The 22,055-nt window shown below is 43.2% G+C and overlaps 2 protein-coding genes and 1 long non-coding RNA gene across 4 annotated transcripts; 2 read left to right on the forward strand and 1 right to left on the reverse strand.

The window, feature by feature from the left end:
- Positions 1–154: 154 nt before the first annotated feature.
- Positions 155–8,373, forward strand: atp6v1ab (ATPase H+ transporting V1 subunit Ab). The gene is made up of 15 exons (XM_037079488.1): positions 155–306; positions 2,681–2,784; positions 2,922–3,050; positions 3,511–3,725; positions 3,813–3,950; positions 4,034–4,185; positions 4,271–4,433; positions 4,505–4,613; positions 4,715–4,837; positions 5,676–5,790; positions 5,885–5,948; positions 6,044–6,247; positions 6,416–6,510; positions 6,675–6,846; positions 7,619–8,373. Exons 2-15 carry the CDS (start codon positions 2,703–2,705, stop codon positions 7,709–7,711), a joined length of 1,854 nt encoding a protein of 617 aa, XP_036935383.1. The 5' UTR covers positions 155–306; positions 2,681–2,702; the 3' UTR covers positions 7,712–8,373.
- Positions 7,838–10,479, reverse strand: LOC119008820. The gene is made up of 2 exons (XR_005071566.1): positions 9,168–10,479; positions 7,838–9,067 (listed from the first exon to the last, which is right to left on the reverse strand). It is a non-coding gene; the product is annotated as an uncharacterized LOC119008820 (long non-coding RNA).
- On the forward strand, positions 8,973–21,750 carry gramd1c (GRAM domain containing 1c). 2 transcript variants are annotated; one of them, XM_037079487.1, is made up of 18 exons: positions 8,973–9,097; positions 10,486–10,589; positions 11,033–11,156; positions 11,390–11,490; positions 11,965–12,060; positions 12,150–12,230; positions 14,883–15,001; positions 15,833–15,980; positions 16,074–16,233; positions 16,339–16,482; positions 16,993–17,111; positions 17,204–17,346; positions 17,457–17,560; positions 17,929–18,099; positions 18,386–18,452; positions 18,690–18,809; positions 19,195–19,300; positions 20,510–21,750. In XM_037079487.1, exons 2-18 carry the CDS (start codon positions 10,494–10,496, stop codon positions 20,576–20,578), a joined length of 1,968 nt encoding a protein of 655 aa, XP_036935382.1. In that variant the 5' UTR covers positions 8,973–9,097; positions 10,486–10,493; the 3' UTR covers positions 20,579–21,750. The 2 variants fall into 2 exon arrangements, with proteins under 2 accessions (XP_036935382.1, XP_036935381.1); XM_037079486.1 differs by having other exon boundaries at positions 9,058–9,218.
- The last annotated feature ends 305 nt before the right edge of the window (positions 21,751–22,055 follow it).

Raw genomic sequence — 22,055 nt, forward strand, 5'->3', positions numbered from 1 at the left:
TGTACAATATAATGTAGGTGTAGTAACATATGGTATTATAAGGGGAAAATATATAAATATGAATGTTTATCATATCATATCATATCATATCATATCATATCATATCATATCATATCATATCATACTGTAAACTTTTATTCCTGCTGTTGGGGGCGGATCCAAAATGGCGGCAGTTGCAGTGGCCCCGCAGTAAAACCGAGCAGCGAGTGAATGAAGTCAGCTGATCTCTCTCTGCTGTCACGCATCACAGCCACCATCGTTTCTCTCTCGAGGCAAGACACTAAACCACCACCTCACAACTAGACGGTAACTGTTATATTTTTATTGCATATTTCCGATGTTACAGACGGCTTTCTTGAGTGCTGATAATGGAATAATTTAGTAGTTTGCCCGTTGCGTCAAAACGGTGGAGCCAGCAGTTTTCAGCCAGGCCGAGGCACCAGTCTTGCTATCGTTTTCATAATACTGAATAACAAACGGGGCTAGCGACGTTATTTTCGCCGTTAAAACGAGGTGGGAACGAGTTGAAATGACAGACATGTCTGTTGATGATTCATCGGCTGTATTTTAGTTTCTCTTCGATGTGTCAATTAAGCTAGCAAGAGGTACAGTTTCGAGCAAAGCTATCAAACTGAATATTCTGCTCTCAGATCAGTTTCAGAGCAATGCCACGGTCATCATATACCACATACAGGCCACCAGGTCATCGAAATGTCTTTTAATATGTACTCATGTTTTGGCTATTCTCCATTAAAACAATACAAATCAGCTGACTCTCATGCCAAAAGCTTCGTGCATTTAAGGAGTTTGCAATTAACATCTGTGTGTCAGGGGTTCTTTCATGGTCATCTCACTGACATGTAACATTTCTGGGCCTGTTTCTGCACAGACAGCAGCACCTACACATCATAACCTCTCCTCAGTGCTGTCAAAGAGTTGTCCTTCAGCTCAAATATTTAATAATGAGCTTAGATAAACAAAAAAAAACCAAACTGCTTTCTGCAGTAACCTGTTTTACAAGCTTTCCATTTGTCATTTTGATTTTACATATGGTGACAACAGACATCCCAACCTTTTATTTACCTTCCATCACAACTTAGTCCGCCTAAATCATTGGTCAGTGGTATGATAATTTAGGATAAAAATCTCATCCATGCCTATCTTCTGTGGAGGATTGTTTTTCAGGGGGAAGGATTTCTCCATTGTTTCCACACAAAGTCATGATTTGTACTTCCCAGTTTTGAGCCAGGCTACTTTTCCACTTCCTTAAACAGACTCATACATACAGCCAGACCAGCCAGTCATGTGCCAGGATCATATGATCAAGTGTCATGTCTCTTTATTGTAGGCAGGATTATTATGAGGCTTGGCTTTAACTGCTTTGTACAGAGGCTCATAACAGATATAAAGTTAATTAAATATAAGGCTTTATTTACAATTAATCAAGCAGTTTTGTGTGATTTTACATTAATCATTAGAACAAAAGAGCTTATCTCCCCATTGTATGCTGCTCTCTATCAGGTAAACATTGATTCTCAGTTCTTTAGTTAAACTTCAAATTGAGATTGAGAAAACACATTGTTACTGATCTCAAGTGAATTTAGTAGTTTTTGGTCTTTGCACGAGGAACAGAGTGAAACCTTTTTTAGCTGTCATTCTTGTTATACCTGCATTGACCTGTTGGTGGTGCTACTGTACTCCTGCACAGATGGGTTAAGCAGCCTGGCGTAAACAGGAAGATCTGTACATCACTGGGAAGGACAAGGAAAGGGCATAGATGTAGAGTACTGTGTATGTGATATGATTGTCAGATAGAGATTGAGAATTACCCCACTGAAATACACTGAGCATGATGTCTGAGGTCTGATGCCTGAAGCATGCAGTATGTAGCTGATAAAGATGCTCTTTTAATGTGAGCAGAGCATCTGCAGTCAGCTCACTATGGGGATGACTCTGTCACGACTGATGACAGCTTGTGTTCTTGTTACTCCTGCATGAGTAGAGTCCGGGTAGTGTCTAGCAGAAATGTGATGTGAAAATGATAGCAGAAAAATTGCATCCCTGGGAGGCTGCAATAAACAAGAGTATGTTCGTACATATATAAAAGGAAAACAGAGGAACGTACAACTCTGTGGGAATCCTCTCTAATGACGCGTCACACTGACTGACTGTACTGCTGGACCTGAGGTGTGTGTAGCAGCCGAGAAGCAGAAGGAGCCGAGGGGGCCGGCCTAGATCAGGCTCCGTAATGCTGAGAAAACTAGAGTCGTGATCAGGGATTTTACTGTATTTCCCTGGCGGTTTCTATGGTTACAGTGGGGGGTGCCACTACCAAGGTCCCAGCACAGTGCCAGACAAATTGCTGACTGTGAATATGTGGATCCTGACAATAGCATTTTAGATTTTCTTTTAATTCGATGAGGGAAAAAGAGAAAATTCTCTCTTTTTAATGTTTAGCAAATTAAGTTTTGCTCTAGTTCTTTGCTTAAAGTTGTTTTGTGTTAAATATCATATGGAAAAGTATGGTTGCAGGTGAACTTTGCTTTTAGTAAGAGAAATTTGGGTTTTACCTACCCTTCTGCATGTCTTTCCTCATTTCTATCATCCAGAAAGGCCAAAGAGTAATAATCGAAAGAACTGTTGCCTCACCCTGTTCCTCTCCTCTCTGCTCTCCCTCCAGTCGGACTCATAAATCTGTGAAGATGGACATGTCCAAGCTGCCCAAGATCAGGGATGAGGAGAGAGAGAGCCAGTTTGGATACGTTCATGGAGTCTCCGGACCAGGTTTGCTAGCACACATGAATATACACCACTATATAAATATAAAAGTTGGATATTCTTGTTTTAGCTACAGCTTTTTGACTTCCTGCAAATTGTTTAACTTCATTCATACTGATTGTACACTTTGTTCGTGTTTGCAGTGGTGACAGCCACGGCCATGGCGGGAGCAGCCATGTACGAGCTGGTCCGTGTCGGCCACTGTGAGCTGGTGGGAGAGATTATCAGGCTGGAGGGAGACATGGCCACCATCCAGGTGTACGAGGAGACATGTATCCTTTTGACCACGTGACCTTCCAGTCCCTGCTGTTACTTGATACTTCTTATTGATTCATTGTGTGGCAGCTCTGTGGTGTACATTCTTTCAAGATAATCAGTTTGAATCAATCAGAGGTCATAAATGAGGCAAGAGAGAGGAGTGAGTGATGCGTGGCTGAGTCTGTGTGTAAGGACACCTGTTTTCCAAGAAGAGTGCCTTGAACTGCCCTAGAGGCAGCAAAGAGTCCCAAGTTTAAGACCTTTTGTGGATTACTCCATGTATAAGGTGCACTGTAAGAGTGACATTTTACTAAACTCAGTTCAGATTGATTGAATTGAAGTGAGCATGATGTCTTAAATAAAAAAATGTCTCTACATCTTAAGTCTCATCCGGGTTGCATGATTAGGGGTCAGCACACTGATAAACGCTACACTCACATCCCACTATATTAGAATTCCTGAGCTTGAATCCAGCCGGTGTGTCTGTTGGAGATCCCGTGCTACGGACAGGGAAACCTCTCTCCGTGGAGTTGGGTCCAGGAATCATGGGCTCCATCTTTGATGGTATCCAGCGACCACTAAAGGACATTAACGACCTCACACAGAGCATCTACATCCCCAGAGGTGTGAACATCGGAGCCCTCAACCGAGACCTCAAGTGGGAGTTCAATCCGTGCAAGAGCCTGCGGGTACGTGTCCGTGCAGATTTCAAACTTTCAGCATGACGTGTTCAAGCTACCTGCTGAATGAACCACTTTTTATTTAATCGCTGTTAGGTTGGCAGTCACATCACAGGAGGCGACATCTATGGCATGGTGCATGAGAACTCCCTCATCAGGCACAAGATCATGCTGCCTCCCAAAAACAGAGGAACTGTGACCTACGTGGCTCCGCCTGGAAACTACGACGTCAACGTGAGTGTGCGCCAGGCCTCCAGCTACAGCTGACGTGTCTGTTAGATGTTGCTCTGTGTTGATGCCGTGCGTGTCCGTTTCAGGATGTGGTGATGGAGCTGGAGTTTGAGGGGGTGAAGGAGAAGTTCACAATGGTTCAGGTGTGGCCCGTCAGACAAGTGCGACCGGTCACAGAGAAGCTGCCCGCCAATCACCCGCTGCTGACCGGACAGAGAGTGCTGGACGCTCTTTTCCCGTAAGTCTCCTGAAAATGTTTCACCCAGCGGCTCTTTTTCTCCGCTGGAGCCTCTTCTTGACCCTCGCCTCTCTTTTGCGTGAAGATGTGTGCAGGGAGGAACCACAGCCATCCCCGGAGCCTTCGGTTGTGGAAAGACTGTCATCTCTCAGTCCCTGTCCAAGTATTCCAACAGTGACGTCATCATCTACGTAGGCTGCGGGGAGCGTGGTAACGAGATGTCAGAAGTACTGCGAGACTTCCCCGAGGTAGGTAGCGAGAGCATCCCCAGTGTTTTATCCCTGTGATTGGTGTTCTGACGGTGTTCTCTGGCCAACAGCTCACCATGGAGGTGGACGGGAAGACGGAGAGCATCATGAAGAGAACAGCGCTGGTGGCCAACACCTCCAACATGCCTGTAGCTGCCAGAGAGGCCTCCATCTACACAGGTATCTGTTAACAGTACAAACTCTATGATCACTTGCGTAAGTTACATTACATTGTAGAGTCTCATTTACTCTGATCATACTGACTCAGTTTGTTTTGGCAGGAATCACGCTGTCTGAGTATTTCAGAGACATGGGATACAACGTGAGCATGATGGCTGACTCCACCTCCCGTTGGGCCGAGGCTCTCAGGGAGATTTCGGGCCGTCTGGCTGAGATGCCTGCTGGTAAGTTGGGGATCTCATGGAGATTATAAGAGGAGCTAAAGGCAGAATCAGCATCCAGTACTTCTGGAATTATATACTGAAAAACATCAAGAGATAAACTGAGGTCGGGCATCAAAGTGGATTTACAGGAAATTAGGAAAATCGTTCTCTTTTTAAATAGGGTCTTTTGTATTGACCAGCCTTTATTTTTGAAAAGGAAGTAGGAGTGAATCTGTGAATTTCACAACACTAACACAATCTGCTGCTTGCGCAATCAAGAAACTGTCCTAACTGATTTCTCATCAGTCAGCTTCAGAAATGTTTTGTGAACTAGGAGATTTTACCTGGCCTTCCATCAGCATTGGGGATATTTTTTTTCTTTTAAACCTTTCTGCAAATCCATCAAATGGCACAAGGTTGTATAATGTGCTCTTCCAACCACAGCTAAAATAATCACACAATGAATAAATTAGTTGATCATCCAATCAGAATTTAAAATGATTGATAACCAACTGGCCTTTTTTTTAAAGCCAAAATAACAAAAATCAATTGTGAAATATGAATATTTGCAGGTTTACTCAGTCTTCTTACATTGTGAACCAAATGTTTATTTCTTCATTGGACTGTCGAGACCTATCAAATAATTTGAAGGGGCTCTATGCAAGAATTTGTAGCACCTCTCTCTGGTTTAGAGGAGTCCGCTAACATAAGACATCCATGGAGCCCGTTTTAAAGGTCTCACAAACGACACTCGGAATTTGTGATTGATATTTTGATATATAGGTTAAACCATGTGTCCGTTTGAAAGCCAGAGCGTCGGTGCAACCCTCTCACAAGTGTTCTCTGAATCTTCCCACAGACAGCGGTTATCCTGCCTACCTTGGCGCCCGTCTCGCCTCCTTCTATGAGCGTGCTGGCAGGGTGAAGTGCCTGGGCAACCCTGAGAGGGAGGGCAGCGTCAGTATCGTTGGAGCGTGAGTACAGCTCGAGTTTGGCCACTAGAGGGAGATATTACCCTGCACCTTTCAACTGGTCTGTACAGTTAAACCTGTCTGCTCTTTCCCTCAGTGTGTCACCTCCTGGTGGTGACTTCTCTGACCCCGTCACATCAGCCACCCTCGGTATTGTACAGGTAAATCATCAACTCATATTGTCAGCCTTCACCATCGCTCTGATGAAGCTTTGTTGAATAAAGGTGCTCAGCTCTTGATTAATGTCCTCTCTCAGGTGTTCTGGGGTCTGGATAAGAAGCTGGCTCAGAGGAAGCACTTCCCCTCTGTCAACTGGCTGATCAGCTACAGCAAATACACTCGCGCTCTGGACGAGTATTACGACAAACACTTCCCGGAGTTTGTGCCCCTGCGTACCAAAGCCAAGGAGATCCTGCAGGAGGAGGAGGACCTGGCTGAGATCGTGCAGCTCGTTGGAAAGGTAATTCAAGATAAGGCTTGTCATCTTTGGATGAACTTAAATCTGACTCTGACACCTGTCCCTGTATGTAGCTCCAAAGTCAGAAACAAAAAATCCCCCACATTTTCTCTACATCCGCTTGTTGGAATACACTTTGTAAGGAATTTTATTTACCTTTCTTGTTACCAGGCATCGCTTGCAGAAACAGATAAAATCACCCTAGAAGTGGCCAAACTGATCAAAGACGACTTCCTGCAGCAGAACGGTTACACTCCATATGACAGGTAACATCAAACGCCTCCTCACTTATCACGGACCACAGTTCAGATAAATACTGGAGTAAGATAAATTGGGTTTGTGCATGTAAATCTGATGTATGAATGGCTCTAAACCTCAGCTCTGATCTACTGATCACTGACCATTTTAAATGTCTGTCTTTTCCCCTCAGGTTCTGTCCCTTCTACAAGACCGTGGGCATTCTCTCCAACATGGTGTCTTTCTACGACATGGCACGACACGCGGTGGAGACAACGGCTCAGAGCGACAACAAGATCACCTGGGCCATGATCAAGGAGCACATGGGAGAAATCCTCTACAAGATCAGCTCAATGAAATTCAAGGTGTGAAATTTAATATTCTACGACAACAATATAATGACTGGTGCTGTATGATCCACACTGCCCCTTTCTTGTTTATTTATTACCCACTTGTTTTTATTTGACATCATGACATCAGAGCAAGGAGGATGTGGGTGCATGACATGATCCATGGGAGACAAATATGCGGTGAATATTATTGCCTAGGCAAGGAAAGAGAAAAAGAGCGACTGTGATGTTACCAGCGCATTTCTTTACTGAAGATAGGTCATGCTTGAGGCCTCATAAACAGAATAAATCAAATTAAAAACTGTAAATATAATTTTTTTATATTTTAAAATGTTTTGCTTGGACTGACCCCAGTGCTTCGAAGTTTGTACTGTTGACATGGTAATCAACATCAAAATCCTTATTTGAATGCTTCTGGATTTTTTTCGAAAACCATAACAAATAACATATAAAACATGCACGTACAGAAGAGTCTCCGCAAGTGGAACACTGTCCTAGCAAGGCAGCATTTCTACTCTGCAAACATGGGGTTGTGCTGTGCTCAGGCTCAACCCTCTCCGCTCAGACAGTGGCTGATGTCTTCCCCTCTGTCCTTGTCTCTTTTTAGACTCATTATTCTGATATTCCCAATATCTGTTTGTAACTTAAAGGTAAAACGTCTTCCTATTCTGTGCTCAAGTTGTTCCACACTGAAGGAGCTCCTCTTGTGGAGCTCTGTGAGACTGACGGCCGAAGCTTAAAATTTTCTGTTCGCGTTTGTAAGACTGCGTCTCTTTTCTCGCTCCAGGACCCGGTGAAGGACGGCGAGGCCAAGATCAAGGCGGACTACGCTCAGCTACTGGAGGACATGCAGAACTCCTTCCGCACATTGGAAGAATAGGCTCCCACCTCTCTCCACCTCCCTGGTTGTCATCTCTGAGCCCTCCACTGCAGAATCACATTCCACCTCCTCGTATTCCCGAAACACCCCACGTGCTCCCCTGTGCTCCTTTTTTGTGAGTGTGCGTGTGAGTGTGTGTGTGCGCGCCTTTTCATGTGGAGGGAAAAGAGAAAGATGTACTGTATTCATTATCATGTGTTGCCTCTTGTCGGCGTACTCTGGATCCTCTGCATGGTCGCTGATCGTGCATGCGTGTGTGGGTTTACCGTGTGTGTGACAGAAGTATCTCTGCGCCGTTTTCTTCCTCTCTCTCTCTGTTTACATGATTTTTTTTTCTCCTGTGTGCGTAACCGTGTTGCTCTTCCTCAAGAGAATTGTTCGGTTGATGTATTGTAATTCATGAACCATCTGTACAGAAGAGTATTGAATATAAATTTAATAAGATCAGTCTATTTATTGCCAGCATTTTTGACGTGAAGGCTTTGTTGTTCTTTCTTTTTTTTTGTTTTTGTTTTTGTTTTTATGGTTGTGTTTCACGCCGTGCAGTGTCGTGTACTTTGCTGTGTGAATGTGTAAGAGTCGGTGACGCTCTGCTGTCCAACACTTTTCATCATGTTACTCCCAAAGAATTAAAACATGGGGGAAGGAAAAAAAAAAAAAAAGGGCCGCGTCTTGTTTTGTGTGTTCGGCTGTGACCTCATGGTTTCTGATGACCTGCAGAACTGGTCTCTCTGCATATCACTCATACTCTCCAGCACCCTGCCCTGAGGATGCTTTGTGCAGAACAGTCATTGTGATTGTGAGGGGAACTATATGAAAACATTCAAACTCATGAGGTAATGATACAAACTCAGAGGTAGTTATATTTTTCCCAGAACTGAACAAACAAGCTGTTCTCAGAGGACAATAAGGTCCCGAGAACGCTGTTTGAAGCTAGAAAGGTGGCGGGGTCCGCCACGTGTAAACAAAGTGAAACCGTATGAAATTGTGTTGTCCTCTAAGGTCAGTTTGTTTATTCAATCATGGAAACAATGACAGTTTAGTTTGTTTGTTAGGCATTAAAAAAATATTTTTCTTAAAACTTGAGAGCTTCATTTAGAATTGCAATGTAATAAAATTAACAGTGAGCTGTTGTTCTTTTAAAAATATCACGTCGTTGCTAAAAATAACCTGAGCATCACACTCGCCTGGGCACTTGCTCTACGAAAGTGCATCCACTTGTCTTGCTGGTTTGTAAATGAAGGGGAGAAGTCATTTCGGAGCCCGCGAGCAGCTGAGTGAAGACCAATGAGCGTCAGCGGTGAGGTGACATGACAACTCCCTGCAGGTACGCTCCCCTGGTCGGATGAGATACACCTGGAACAAGACGCACGAGCGGAGTTTCAGGTCTGTGAGGAACGAACTGGTGTTTTCCTGAAATGCTTGATGATTTTTATTTTTTATTTATTTTTTTAACCTGATCGAAGAGCTGAGGGAGAAGAGAAACCCCGGGCTCACTCCGCGCCAGGTAAGTGACTGACAGGAAGGGTTTTTAGTCTCAGGTGAGCCGCGTGTGGAGAGTGCTGAAGGCGCAGCACGCCTGTGCGGCGCTGTGCGTAAAACGCACGTTTGACGGCTTCACCCATCAGATAGCAACTTTTTATCGGCTCGATTCTGTTTTGACAACAGCGGACGTCCGTGTGGACTAACAGCTCGTATCAGCCAACGCAATCAAACAGCGCACAGAGTCTGGATGTGTAGGCCCACACTGCGGTGGCGTTACGCGCTAAAGTTATCGAGATGTCTATAAATGTTTGACGTGTTGTGGCCCCAAATCCGCTCTTTTTTTTTTACGACATTTGTCCACCTAAACAAAAGAAACACAGTCTGACGTGCATGGAAGTTTCAGTGCATTGGCATGACTACACTTCCTCCAGCGTGTCTCCCCGTCAAACCAGTTCTGTAGCGGTGATAATGACCTCCCCTGTGGCGCTGCTGCTGCTGCTGCTGCTGCTGGTTTGATGATACTTACCGCCGAGGTTTACGTCGTGTTCTCATAGCCAACCTCTCTAAAGACACACAACCTTCTTCTTAACCTAAATTTCTCATAATGACACCACTGGAGAAATGCAGTGGTGTGTGTGTGTGTGTGTGTGTGTGTGTGTAGTGTCAGTCTGCAGCAGGGTTGATGGTATGGGAGACCATCTCTGCCAGTTAAAGTGGAAACAAATATGTCGTCATGAGGTATGTAAGTCATAATTCAGAGGTAGAAGTCAACATTTATCTAACGATTTTGACTTTTTTTTTTTACTCACTCGAACAGGCCCATGACTTAATCTCATCATCCCGCCCCTTTCTCTCTTATTTCAACTTTAAATCTCATGATTTTTAATAATGACATTTTACCTCATAATTATTCCATGTAAAGCACTTTTACAAGACGTGTCCATGCACATATATGCAACAAAATCCCAATATTGATAACTAATTTTGAGTAGTGTATCTCATGATTACTACTTTTATCTCATAATTCTGAGCTTTGTAAATCATAATTTACCCATGAACCCCTTTTTATGCCTTTAGTATGACTTGCTATCTCATAATACAACTCTCTATTCGATGATAGTCATTTATTATGATTATTTTAACTTTCACATCATAAGCATGTCTCATCTGCACATTTTCAACTTTCTATCCCATAGTAGACTTTTTGACCAACTTTTTACTCATATTTTTGTCTCGTAATTATGATTTGCCTTTTTTATGGTCTAAGTTTGAATTGATTTTGTTTGCAGCAGAGCAGATGGACCAGATATCCATCCTGTCAGGATTGGGCAGTGACATTACGGATGAGTCGACGTCCCTGGTAGATGTCAGATGGAGCTCCGATGAGGACGAGGTAAAAAAAAAAAAAAGAAAGAAAGAAAGAAGAACAACTAAGCACCAAACTTTACCAACATGAAGCTACTGCTGCTTGTACATGACATTCAGATTAATGGATCCATACTAAGTCAAATCATGCAGTCCTCCTGTAATCTATAATGAAATGTGAAGTGGAAAACCTGTGACTGCCCTCTTGAGGGTCACAATCATTACAGGTGTTAGACCACACACAGGCGGGACTGCTGGTGCCTCCCTGATGTAAAGCCCCGAAGGCTTCTGATGCTGTTTATCATCTGCTCAGACACAAAGGAGATGTTTCCTACCAACTCCTCAAACTTAGCTTGTTTATTAAAAGACATAATGCAGAGACAGAAAAAAAATCCACTGTTACTGTATTAGTATGTATGTATGTAATAATGTCTCTTATCAAATAAACAATGTTCACTCCCCCTCCATCAGAGCTCTGACCATCAGGGACAGTGTCTCGCAGCTCCTCAAGCTCCTCAGCCAACCTACAAGCTGAGGCTGGATGAATTTAAGAAGTTGTTCAAAGAGCTGCCGGAGTCTGAGAGACTCCTGTTGGGTGAGTCACAGACTGCCGTTCAAGTTCAACATCCAGATTTTACTTTATTATTTAAGTTTATGACATTTCTTGCTAGGATCCAGTATGTATTTTCAAACATGTCTGAACCATAAAGATGCTAAATAGTTTTATTTCAGTGTGTGTTAATGCTAAAGTTTAAATGACACGGATGGATGTCGTAAGTCAAAGAACGCCTCAGGCGCACTCATTTGTATGTTTGGCTTCTCCTTCAGACTACCCGTGTGCCCTCCAGCGGGACATCCTCCTTCAGGGACGCCTCTACCTCTCGCAGGGCTGGCTCTGTTTCTACAGCAATGTGTTTTGGAGTACCAAGGTAATTAAGAAAGTGGAGGAAGAGAGGGTCCATGGCCTAGAAGCACTCATTCACATAACTGCTGGTTATTATAGATTCTGTTTTTGTGTGCTGTCTGTTGTGTAATGCTGTTTTTGCCGTCAGTTGTTTAAAAGAATCAGTAAATTCTAGTTTGTAATCATGTGCGACAGCTACAGAGATGAATGGCTACGATACAAGAGGAAACATAACAAGGATGATGCACTAATTGCTCCATTTGCAGCGGCCTCAGCGGACCACGATAGCGCACGTCCGATTAACTCACTGCTGCGAGCTCTAAGGTCACGTCTCTTCTTAGGAGTTGCTTAAAGTCATTAAAAGATGTCATCGCAGAGTAACTCCTGAGCGGTGGAGGAACCATCTGATAAACCACCTGGGGGATTTTTTTTTTTCTTTAAGGCATTCTCTGATAAGCATGTGTGTGCTGATTACCGCAACCTTTACCCTCTCTGACAGATTACTCTGACTCTCAAAGACATCGTAACTATGACGAGAGAGAAAACTGCTCGGCTGATCCCCAACGCCATCCAGGTGTGCACGAGCACAGAGAAGGTAGACTGCTTAAAATAAAAAAAACGTAAAAGTTTATTTCACGCCTGATGGACACACCATCGATTACCTCTTCACGTCTTCGCCCTCAGCTCTTCTTCACCTCCTTCTCGGCAAGAGAGAAAAGTTTCCAGGGTGTTTTCCGCATGTGGCAAAACACGCTGCTGGAGAAGGTGAGGCCCTGCTCCACTAACCTGCTGCTACCTTTTATGTGGCACAATCTCCCATCTACAGACACTCATCAGTACAATCTTCATACTCCAACCACTGCTCATACAGGCTCAAACTGCCCGCAACGCCTACTAAAGTCTTACCACATACAACTCTGCTGTTGAACTCCAGCAGGTCTGTGACTTTACCCCATTCTGCAGCACTTATCTAATCGGTCCAGAGTACGTTTCGTGCGGCCTCAGACCGTCTTTCCTCTGAGGTTATCAGTGCTGCTGCTGCTGCTGTTGCGTGTAGGCTAAAGATCTGCACAGAGCAGCTCGGCAGGTTTGTTCACTGATTCCAACAGACGCTTTTTGTTTGAGTGACTGTGTCTGGCAGGCCAGCGCGTAGTAGTTTAAAAGTAAACATACAACCTGCTCTTCACGCGGCAAAAGTAAACAGACGTTGAACAAACTGCAAAAGCCCAGCTTTTAGAAAGAAAATGCATGTTTGTCCTCACTCAAAATGTATTTTATCAGCAATCTAAAGGTTTCCCAGTGCGCTTTCACTTAAAGATGGCAGCTTTAATGTTTCCACAACACAAACACTACATTGATTTAAAAACGGAGGAATAAGATTACAGGTGATTGTTCACCACGAGCGCCGCCTTACTGCTGTGATGTCATCTGTGTTTACGACGCTCAAGTTTCCAACCTGGATCCCTGTTTCTCTGCGCTTCATCCACTTTGTGTCTTAGGTGTGGTTTTTCTATGGTGGAGTGCAGCCTTATTTCAGGAAAGATATGCATGGTAGTGAATGGAAAGAGACAAATAATGTTCTGAACCCGTTTGAACTGTCTGTCGGATTACGCATACGTTATTTTATAATATAACAACAGGATATTTGAACAAACAATAACATTTGTTTTTAGGTTATTTAAGACTCCAGGCACCACAGAACTGCTCGCCCCCACAGTCGTGTTGAAGGAAAGTGCTGTATTTTGATTTCTACCTTTTAAAATGCAATCATGTAATAAATACCAATGATAGAATTTCCAGACTGACGACATCCCTTAACCAGGTCCTTCCTTCAAATCTTCAGGAAATAGGTCACAGAAAGTCTCTTTTCAGTAATAAGAAATGTTCACATTTATCTCCAGAGTTCATATGAAGTGACCTACTTCTATCAGTCGGTTATTGTAAAGAGGCAAGATACAAATGGATTGAATCACATGCTTCAGTGAGTTTTACGTCACTGGTGTTACCTTCCTTATGGGTAACAAATGATAACAAATAAAGTCATTAAGATTAAAATCATGTGGATTCATAGAGAACGTTATTCCACAACTCATTGAATCTAAGCATAAATGTTAGACCAGGAAGTCAATTTTCAGACCTTTTTTTTCCCTTTCACAAGTGGACATTTCTGTAGAATGACTCAGTAACTGGTGGATGAAACCACCAGCTCGTGTTTATTTGGAGAACTGTGATTGCCCGTGTCTTTGTACTATGAGTGTAAACCGAAAGTAAGCCATAAAAAACATTAATTTGAGAGAGCTCAGGCAATAAAAAACCACATCATAGAGACTTTTTTTTAAGAGGAGTAACTCCACACCAGCGCTTCTCTGTCACACTGAACGAATGGCAGAACAGCCACTGGTAGGCTCTTGTTATAGACAGGCACTATGGCAGCCTACTCACAGGGGTGTGAGTCTGCGGGGATGTGGAGCACAAACAGGTAGATTTTTTTTAAAAAAACATCACCTTCCAGAGTTCATTGACCTCTGCAGGTGTGGCCATGAGGGGCTCATTTCCATGCCGCCTCTAACCGCACACAGCGCGCTTGACGCTCCGCTCGTGTCGGGGCTGAAACTGTCAGAGTAATCACACAAAGTCGTGAGAGCCTCCCCGGCCGTGTGAACAGAAGTGAACCGGACTTTCGACAGGTGGAGCGGCCTTTTTATTTACCTTTAATCGCGGTGTAAATCTGGGCGGCGCGTCTTTACGCAGTTGAACTCGGGACTTCCTGAAAGTGAGTGCGCGGTGCGTCTCAGGCTCCAGATCAGTGTCGGACAGCCAGGTGAACGCTCACAGCTGCTCGGAAATGTCCCCCGACAAGTGAGTACAGTCCGTGTGAATGGATCTTAAACTCTCAGTCGGGTTTTAAGACGCGCTACAAGACCGTGTTCGGACCCATATGGCGATAAAAGTGCCGGCCTGTGATGATACAGACAGTTTTCGGTCGTTTTGTGAGTTATAACAGCACATCTTGTGTTTTGTAATCTTATTTTATGTGAAAACTATTGATTGTCTCTGATGACCTGTGTCTGCTGATGTGTAAATATTGTTTTGAGGTGTATTTTATTTGAGATATTCATTATTTTAGGTCATATTTCCAAGATTGAGTTCTCTTTGCTGTCATTGGTTGAAAGGTAAAAGTATGAACGATGCCTATCTGTGCAGTCAGGAGAGACAGTAAGATTTGTTGGTTTGTCTGTCACCCATAGAGATAAGACTGAATGGTACTGTGTGGAGGCTACCTGTTACCAGGTGACCTGCAGCTGCTTCAAACTCGCTGAGCCCTAGTGAGGCAAGAGGAAACCGTGTGGTTAATGTTTTCATGTCCTTGTGAGGTCTCTTCTAATATTTTAATTCTTTCCCCCCCCCCACCTTCAGCCTCTGAGCAGCTCGGAGTTTTGGCAGATGGTTAAACAGCACTATGGGTATGACCTGGGCCTGAGCCATGAGGAGATGGAGAGCTTACAGATAGCAGCAGAATCAAACATGCAGACCAGGTGAGCTGACTTCCAGGGAGGACATGGCCTTATGATAATACTGCGAAGGTTTTTGTATTTGCTTTAAACAGTAAAGATCTTGACATTTTTAGTACTCACCAATACTGTGGATATAATGGCTAAGCTGATAAAGGCATGTTAGTGAAATGACATCTCTTTACTGTAATGCAGCCCCTTTTAAAGGTGCAATATGTAAGAATTTAAGTTCTAAGCCCCCCTCCTGTCAGTTTTACTTCCTGTTTACTCTCTCCCAAACAGAGGGTGGGGATGGGGTTACTAGTCACATATAACCCGTTAACATCGCGACCAGACTGCTGTTCTGACAAGATCAACGCCGCTAACATGAGCACAGATAGTTTGAGTCACTCAAACATGAGTTTTTTGTGGGTATTTAGGAGTTTAACAAATTAACTGTGTGGCTCATCAGCATTGTCAGCAACGGACTCGTGGACCTAAAGACATTTGTTTTTCAGGAAAGCAAAACAAAAAAATGAACCAACATTTTCACAGAACGTGAAGAAATAACAGTTTAGATGTCAACAAATGGTCTATGCATTGTGTTGCAGAGATATATATTGAAGTTAGCATGCTATCCAGCTAGCCCCCAGCCCGTTTGTATGTGAAGAGTTTATAGTAAACAACACCTACTACTGCTAACAATAGCAGTAGTTAGCAGCAGGTAGAGGTTACTCTGTGACATTGTGCCCTGGTTTGAATTCAACAGGTGGCCCATTCTAACATATTGCACCTTTAAAACACCCATGCAGTACCACACAATAACCGTAATAACTAATGCTGTAATTTGCTACCACCTGTCTTGTTTGTCTGCAGCTTGACGGCGAAGCCTTGTGGTGACGATGGTCCCGGGAGGCTGGAGCGGAACTCCCTTCGCCTCCCTGGATTGGAGCCCTTAGACGCCTCCACGCCTCAAGGGGAGGACCTGCCTTCCCCTCTCGGCTCTCAGAACTCCGCCTGCATGGTATTTAGGATGAGAATTTTCTGTACTCTTAATTGTGCACGTCTAAACATTTTCACAATTTTTTATTTTTTTTTTGTATCACCCTCTGAGCAGGAAGACTCCCGGACCTCCCCTACTCAGCAGCGCAGTCCTGCTCCCGCACTGGACCGCCTTGCTCCAGAACGGGTTTCCAAGCGCTCCTCGCTCTCCCTGGACCTCAACGCCAACGAGAACGGCGTGACCGAACCGAGCGGTTCTGAAAGCGTAGAAGACGGTGAGGGGACTGAGCCCGGGACCTGGAGGATTCTTGAGCTCATGTTTTTTGTATTTTTGTTGTTTTTAAATATTTTCCTTCTATGTTTTTTTTTTTCTTCATCAGTGGAGGAGCGAGTGGGTTTGCCAGAGGTGCAGGGTCGACTTTATCTGAACAAGGTCTTCCACATCAGCGCTAAGAAGATGTTTGAGCTGCTGTTCACTGAGTCCAGCTTCATCCGCAGGTTCATGAACATCAGGAAGACGACCAGTAAGCCTGCTTTTAATTTAGATCTAAAAGCAAAACCATTAACATTGTTGCTTATCGTTACGCAACTTATCTTTATTGGCCCTCTTTCGTAAGTTATAAAGTCACATTGTTGTGTGTCACTCCTGAAACTAACTTATCAGCAGGTTCCAGCTGATTAAAGGGGCACCGCATTATAAACACTGAATTGTAATGTTTACAATATCAGGTAATGAGGTAATAATACAAACTCAAATATTTACGAATAAGCTGCTCTCAGAGGAAAATAAGGTCCCCAGCACACTGTTTGCAGGGTCCGCCACAAATAATCAAAGTAAAACGATATGAATTATGTTCAATTTCAGTTTATTTATTCAGTCATGAAAACAAAGTTAGTTCATCTAGTTTGTTGAGGCATACAAAAATCAGCAATGAAGACTTTTATCATCAGATTGATTTTTTTTTCTGCCCAAAAGTGACTAATGCACCTTTTTTTTAAGGCGTCTTGTGTAACATCGTCTTTTGTGTTATCAGACGCCAGCAGTACTGCCTGGCAAAAGGACGCCTCGGGAAACATGAAGAGGAGCCTGAACTACACAATAGCCATCAGCAACCCTCTGATTGGCAAGTCCTCCACCGCCACAGAGAACCAGGTGTGTTTACAAATCAGTGTGAATGGCGTGTTTGCGCTTTGAATGGATGAATCGTGGCTTAACGCACGTTTTGTGCTCTAATAACCTGTCAGACGCTGTACAAAGAATCCCGGGACGGCCATTACTACCTCTTGGACTCGGAGGTGTACACTCACGACGTTCCCTACCACGACTACTTCTACACTCAAAACCGGTACTACATCATACGTAACTCGAAGAAGAAGTGTCGGCTAAGGTAAGGTATTATCATTCAATCGGGTTATGTTCTCTATTTTCTTAATTTATTGATTTTATTTTATAATTTTTTAGGTGACTGACATTTTAAAATGTGTGTTGTGCTTCCAGGGTCTACACCGATGTGAAATACAAGAAGCAGCCATGGGGCCTGGTCAAGTCCTTTATCACCAAAAACTCCTGGAGCGGCATTGAAGATTACTTCAGACAGCTGGGTGAGGAGAAAGCCCAGTTCACACACTGTAGACGCAGACGAGAGCACTTCCCTGTCTCCTGTCCTCAGTGTGTGGTTTATTTTTAATCTCTGATCTGATATGAACGGTTTATTTCAGCACACGCCAGGCTGTGCTGCAGTGAATCATATCACAGCTGCATTTGCAAGGAAAGAGAAAGGGGATGTAGAGTTATCAGCCATTGTAACTGTGTAAAATGTGCAGGTTTCTTGTTCATTAGTTGTTTATTAAGCAGACGTGCTTTCCACCGTAATTTGAATAAATCAGCATCTACATGCAGATACTTGTACGACATGCTGTTTTTCCACTGTCCCCTCAAATTGCCCCGTGTTTATGTCGACACTGCACAGAAGCGGAGCTGCTGGAGGAGGAAGCAGAGATGAACCAGGGAGGTGGAGACTCTGGGAAGATGAGTGGGCTTCGGAGGAGGAGGCGCACCTACAGTCGGACTCTGCCGGAGCACATGAAGCCCAGCAAGCAGTACGGGCAGGACCCCGAGCAGCACAGAGACGCCAACATGGGTACATGACATCACACTGTGAATGATGGCTTTAAAGGGACTGTTTGAGCATCAGCTAGGAGGCAGTTCACTTAGCTTAGCATAAAGCTTGGAAGCAGGGAAAACAGCACAGCTAAAGTTCATGTTGTATCTCCTTTCCTCTTTTTCTAAGTATAAAAAAACACAGCATTTTGTTGTTTTTACAAAGAGTTTTAGTACTCAAAGTATTGAACTTGAGTATCTCTGTTGAAAAACGATGCACACCAGTGAAAAACTTTTACTAATTGATTGATCTGTCTACATTTCAGGTCCAATAGAAATGAAAGGCTCACATAGATGGAGCACCACGACAATAGTGGCCGGGATGAGTGTGATGTAAGTAAACAAAGGACTCTGTGAAAGTGTTTTTTTATTGTGTTAAATGGAAGGCTAAGAGTTGACCTGAGAATTTTAATCTCAATTTTGGTTTTAATTGGATCCGAATTGCCTATATTGCAAAGAAAGTCAACGCGTCTAACTTTTGTCTGTGCTCATCTCTGGTGTATGCTCGGCCCCTCCAACCCTTTGCGGTCGCCGATTAAATTAAGCTGTGTGCTCTCCGTCCGTTTTCAGATTGCTGATTCTGACGCTGATGAATCTGGGTCTGTTCTTCAAGCTGTGGGCCATGGAGGATGTAGCCCACCGCATGTACCTCACCACAAAGCACCGGCTGAGGGAGAGGGCCGAGGCCAGGTCGGACAACTGTCTGTTCTTTTGCAGCATGCTTATTTAAATCTTCTCTCAACTGCCACGATCTGTCAGAAAGCAGAAGTCTCGGTGTGGGTGGAGAAGGGGAAGGGGCTGCTCTTCTTCCACCTTTTTTGCCTGTTACTTAAGCAGCCCACGTACAACAGCGCTCTTATTCTAATGACTCACGACGTTCACAGTGCCTGTTTATAAGCGTTGATAAATGTGGTTATATAAGTGACATCAGTGCTACTTCATTTTTAGTCCTCCTCTCACATCTTCTTCACTTTGTTCCTGCCTGTATTGTCGTGTCCTCAGCTGTCTTTATGAAGCACATGTGAACATCATATTTTGATTAATTGGCTTTTTTTTCCTGTTTTTTTGTTGACAGCTTGGCCCCTGAGTATGGTCCCAGACAGGGACACGTGTACAGAAGCACAGAGGACATGCAGCTGCTAAAAACTGTACTGCAGGACTCCATTAACCTTTTAGAGCAGGTAGGACGGGCAGGTTAAGCCGCATATGCACTACCTGCGTGAAAAGTCTGATTGCAGCCTTAATGTGTACATGATGTTGAAGAGTGTGCACTGCTTTGTGAGAGAGCGCAGGAGTTGTAGATTTGTAGCTCTTATAGTGTGATGTACATTTTTCACATCTTTGAACCTTTACTTTCAAAAATTGCAAGTGAAGTGTCTCTTAAAAATCTTGACTCCCTCTTCTCTCTTTCTTTTATTTCGATCGGAGGCTGCTTATATGATGATTGGCAGGGTTAATAATAGCTTATGATGCGATGAAAATCAAATATTCAAATGAAATGTTTACAAACCTCCTGATTACTAGTTGTGCTATAGATATCCTTCAGCTATAAAACAACAAAGCTACACCTTATGTCTATAAATGTCACAGGCTCAGAGTTAGGAGGAGATTATCACAGCTGATCTAACTCACAAATTTGAGAAATTTACTGACCTCAGTCAATAGCTCCAGCCCATTATAAACCTTACATAAGATCAAGTTGCATGCAAATAATTAATTTAATTCACATACAAATGAAATCCGCCTTGAAAACAACATGATAGAATAGCTAAATGGCAACACTGCCCATTCACCACTGCAATGACTGCACAGAGAGTGAAGGGAAGTCTGGCACCGGTGTTGTAATGACTCATCCTTCTTAAACAGCTTTCTTGTTTTTTGCCCAGGAAGTTACTGGTGTTGTCCGGTTTACTTCCTGGAGTCTCTTTTGTTTGCCTGGCAACTTCTCAAAGCAATGAAACTGTCGAGCACATGACCCTGAAAAAACAGCAAATTCAATAAGATAGTTTATAAATTAGTAATAGGAGGATTTTTTGTTGTTGTTGTTGTTTTTTGTTTTTACCTTTGGCTAAGAAATAGAAATAGACCATGAAATAATACTGGTTAAATAGTAAGCTTTGGCAAGGGTTAGCAGGCAGATTGGCACTAGCTTCTGCCTCTGCATCCAGTCTTTATGCTAAGCTAGCTGGCTTAGCTTTGTATTTAACAGACAAACACTTAATGTTTAGGATCCAGGAAGTGAATAAGCCTGTTTTTTTCCCAAACTTTCAAACTGCTCCTTTTAAAGGATAGATGTGTTTGGGGCAACTGCAGACATATTGAGTTTGATAAATTGGGTTAATAAGCAGGTGGTGTAGCTGCTGATTCAGTTCTTCTTCTTCTCCCCGCAGCTCCGCAGCTCTCTGGTGGTGCTACAACAAAACTTTGCCATGGCCAATCGCACAGCAGCGCCGCAGTGACGCTCCACACCTGGAGACTGCAGGGTTTGCCTGTGCCCCTGCAGCAGTGAACTGCCTCGTTGAGACGTTGCATCCAGTGACGTTGCCATGTAGACGTCCCCAGACCCCTGACATGCCACATGTGTTGCCCAGGGTTACGCGTCCCAAAGCCTGCAATGGGGCATCAGGTGCCAGGATGTTTTTTTTTTTTTTTTTAAGTACTGACTGCTGCGAGGACAAAGTAGAATCTGAGTCAGCTGCACACGGATCAGCGGCCTTTAGATTTCGGTAGGGTGCCGCTGTCAGCTCCTTCGGCTGGCCTGGACCTCAGGAAACTCTTTCCTGATGTGCATTTTTTTCCTCAGACGAGCCTCGTGCCACACCAGATGAGCTATTGTAAATACTTTTACTTAAGAGTTTTTATTCAAGGGAAGTTAATCAATATTATTTAAAGAATCTATTTTCTCTATTTCCATGTTTTGCACAAGTAATTTTTTTTTTTGCACAAGTGCCTTGTAGATGAGGCAGATGTTTTAGGTATTTTTTTTTTTTATTTGGATTTTCTATTCTTTCCAATAAAAATTGTAATGTCAGTTACTCAAATTTCAATGTTTGTCTTCTTTCGTAATCATGATGCATGTTTTTATATTGTTTATGAAATCTGCAGGAATGTCTGCAACATTAACTGTAAACTAAGCTGCAAATGGAAAAGTATCCTCTGAGTTTTATAACGCTGTAAATTAGTCAAATCTGGTTATTACCTTTAGCTCCGTCTCGGACTGATTACAAGGTTTCCCTGTTATGCACGTCTTTATATACATTCATTTTCCATTTCCGCACTGAACCAAGTATGATTTGGTTTCATTTTAATTACCTTTCACTCTGATATTTCAATGGAGTCGGGTCAGTAGACTGTCTCAGGGTTTCTCATCACTGTGCACTCAAGTTAGTTCTGTGATTTCCAATGTAACACTTTAGTCTTTTATCAAATACTGGTGACACGCTGCCTTGAGCCTTGTTTAATGTTTACAGTGTTGCCTTCTCCCTCGTTTGTGTGTGTGATTTGTTCAGTTGTTCTTACTTTAAACCACTTTTGAATGTGTTGTGGTTGATTAGTTTTAAATAGGTTGATGTTTCTTGTATTGTTAGTCATATTGCAATGCACTAGTTTAATAAACAAGACGTCTTGCAAGCCTTCATTTGTCTGACAGTTATTTTCTTGATTAATCATTCTTGTCCAAAAAAGTCATATTTTATAAATGTCCATAGAATATTTGTCTACAAAATAGTAAAAATCTCAGTTTAGCAGAGCAGCTGACAGACTTGAGCATTGTTTTGTCCAGCCGTCCCCAAAACACTTCAGTTTATTATTATTTCATGTAACGAGATCGGACACTTTACATGCTGAATTTCATAGGTTGAGGACGCAAAGTTCATGTCATGTCATGTCATTGTCCGTAACTGCTTATCCCTTTCCATGGGGTCACGGGGTGTTGCT

The sequence above is a fragment of the Acanthopagrus latus genome, chromosome 19, assembly GCF_904848185.1.
Source record: "Acanthopagrus latus isolate v.2019 chromosome 19, fAcaLat1.1, whole genome shotgun sequence".
NCBI classification, from domain to species: Eukaryota; Metazoa; Chordata; class Actinopteri; order Spariformes; family Sparidae; genus Acanthopagrus; species Acanthopagrus latus.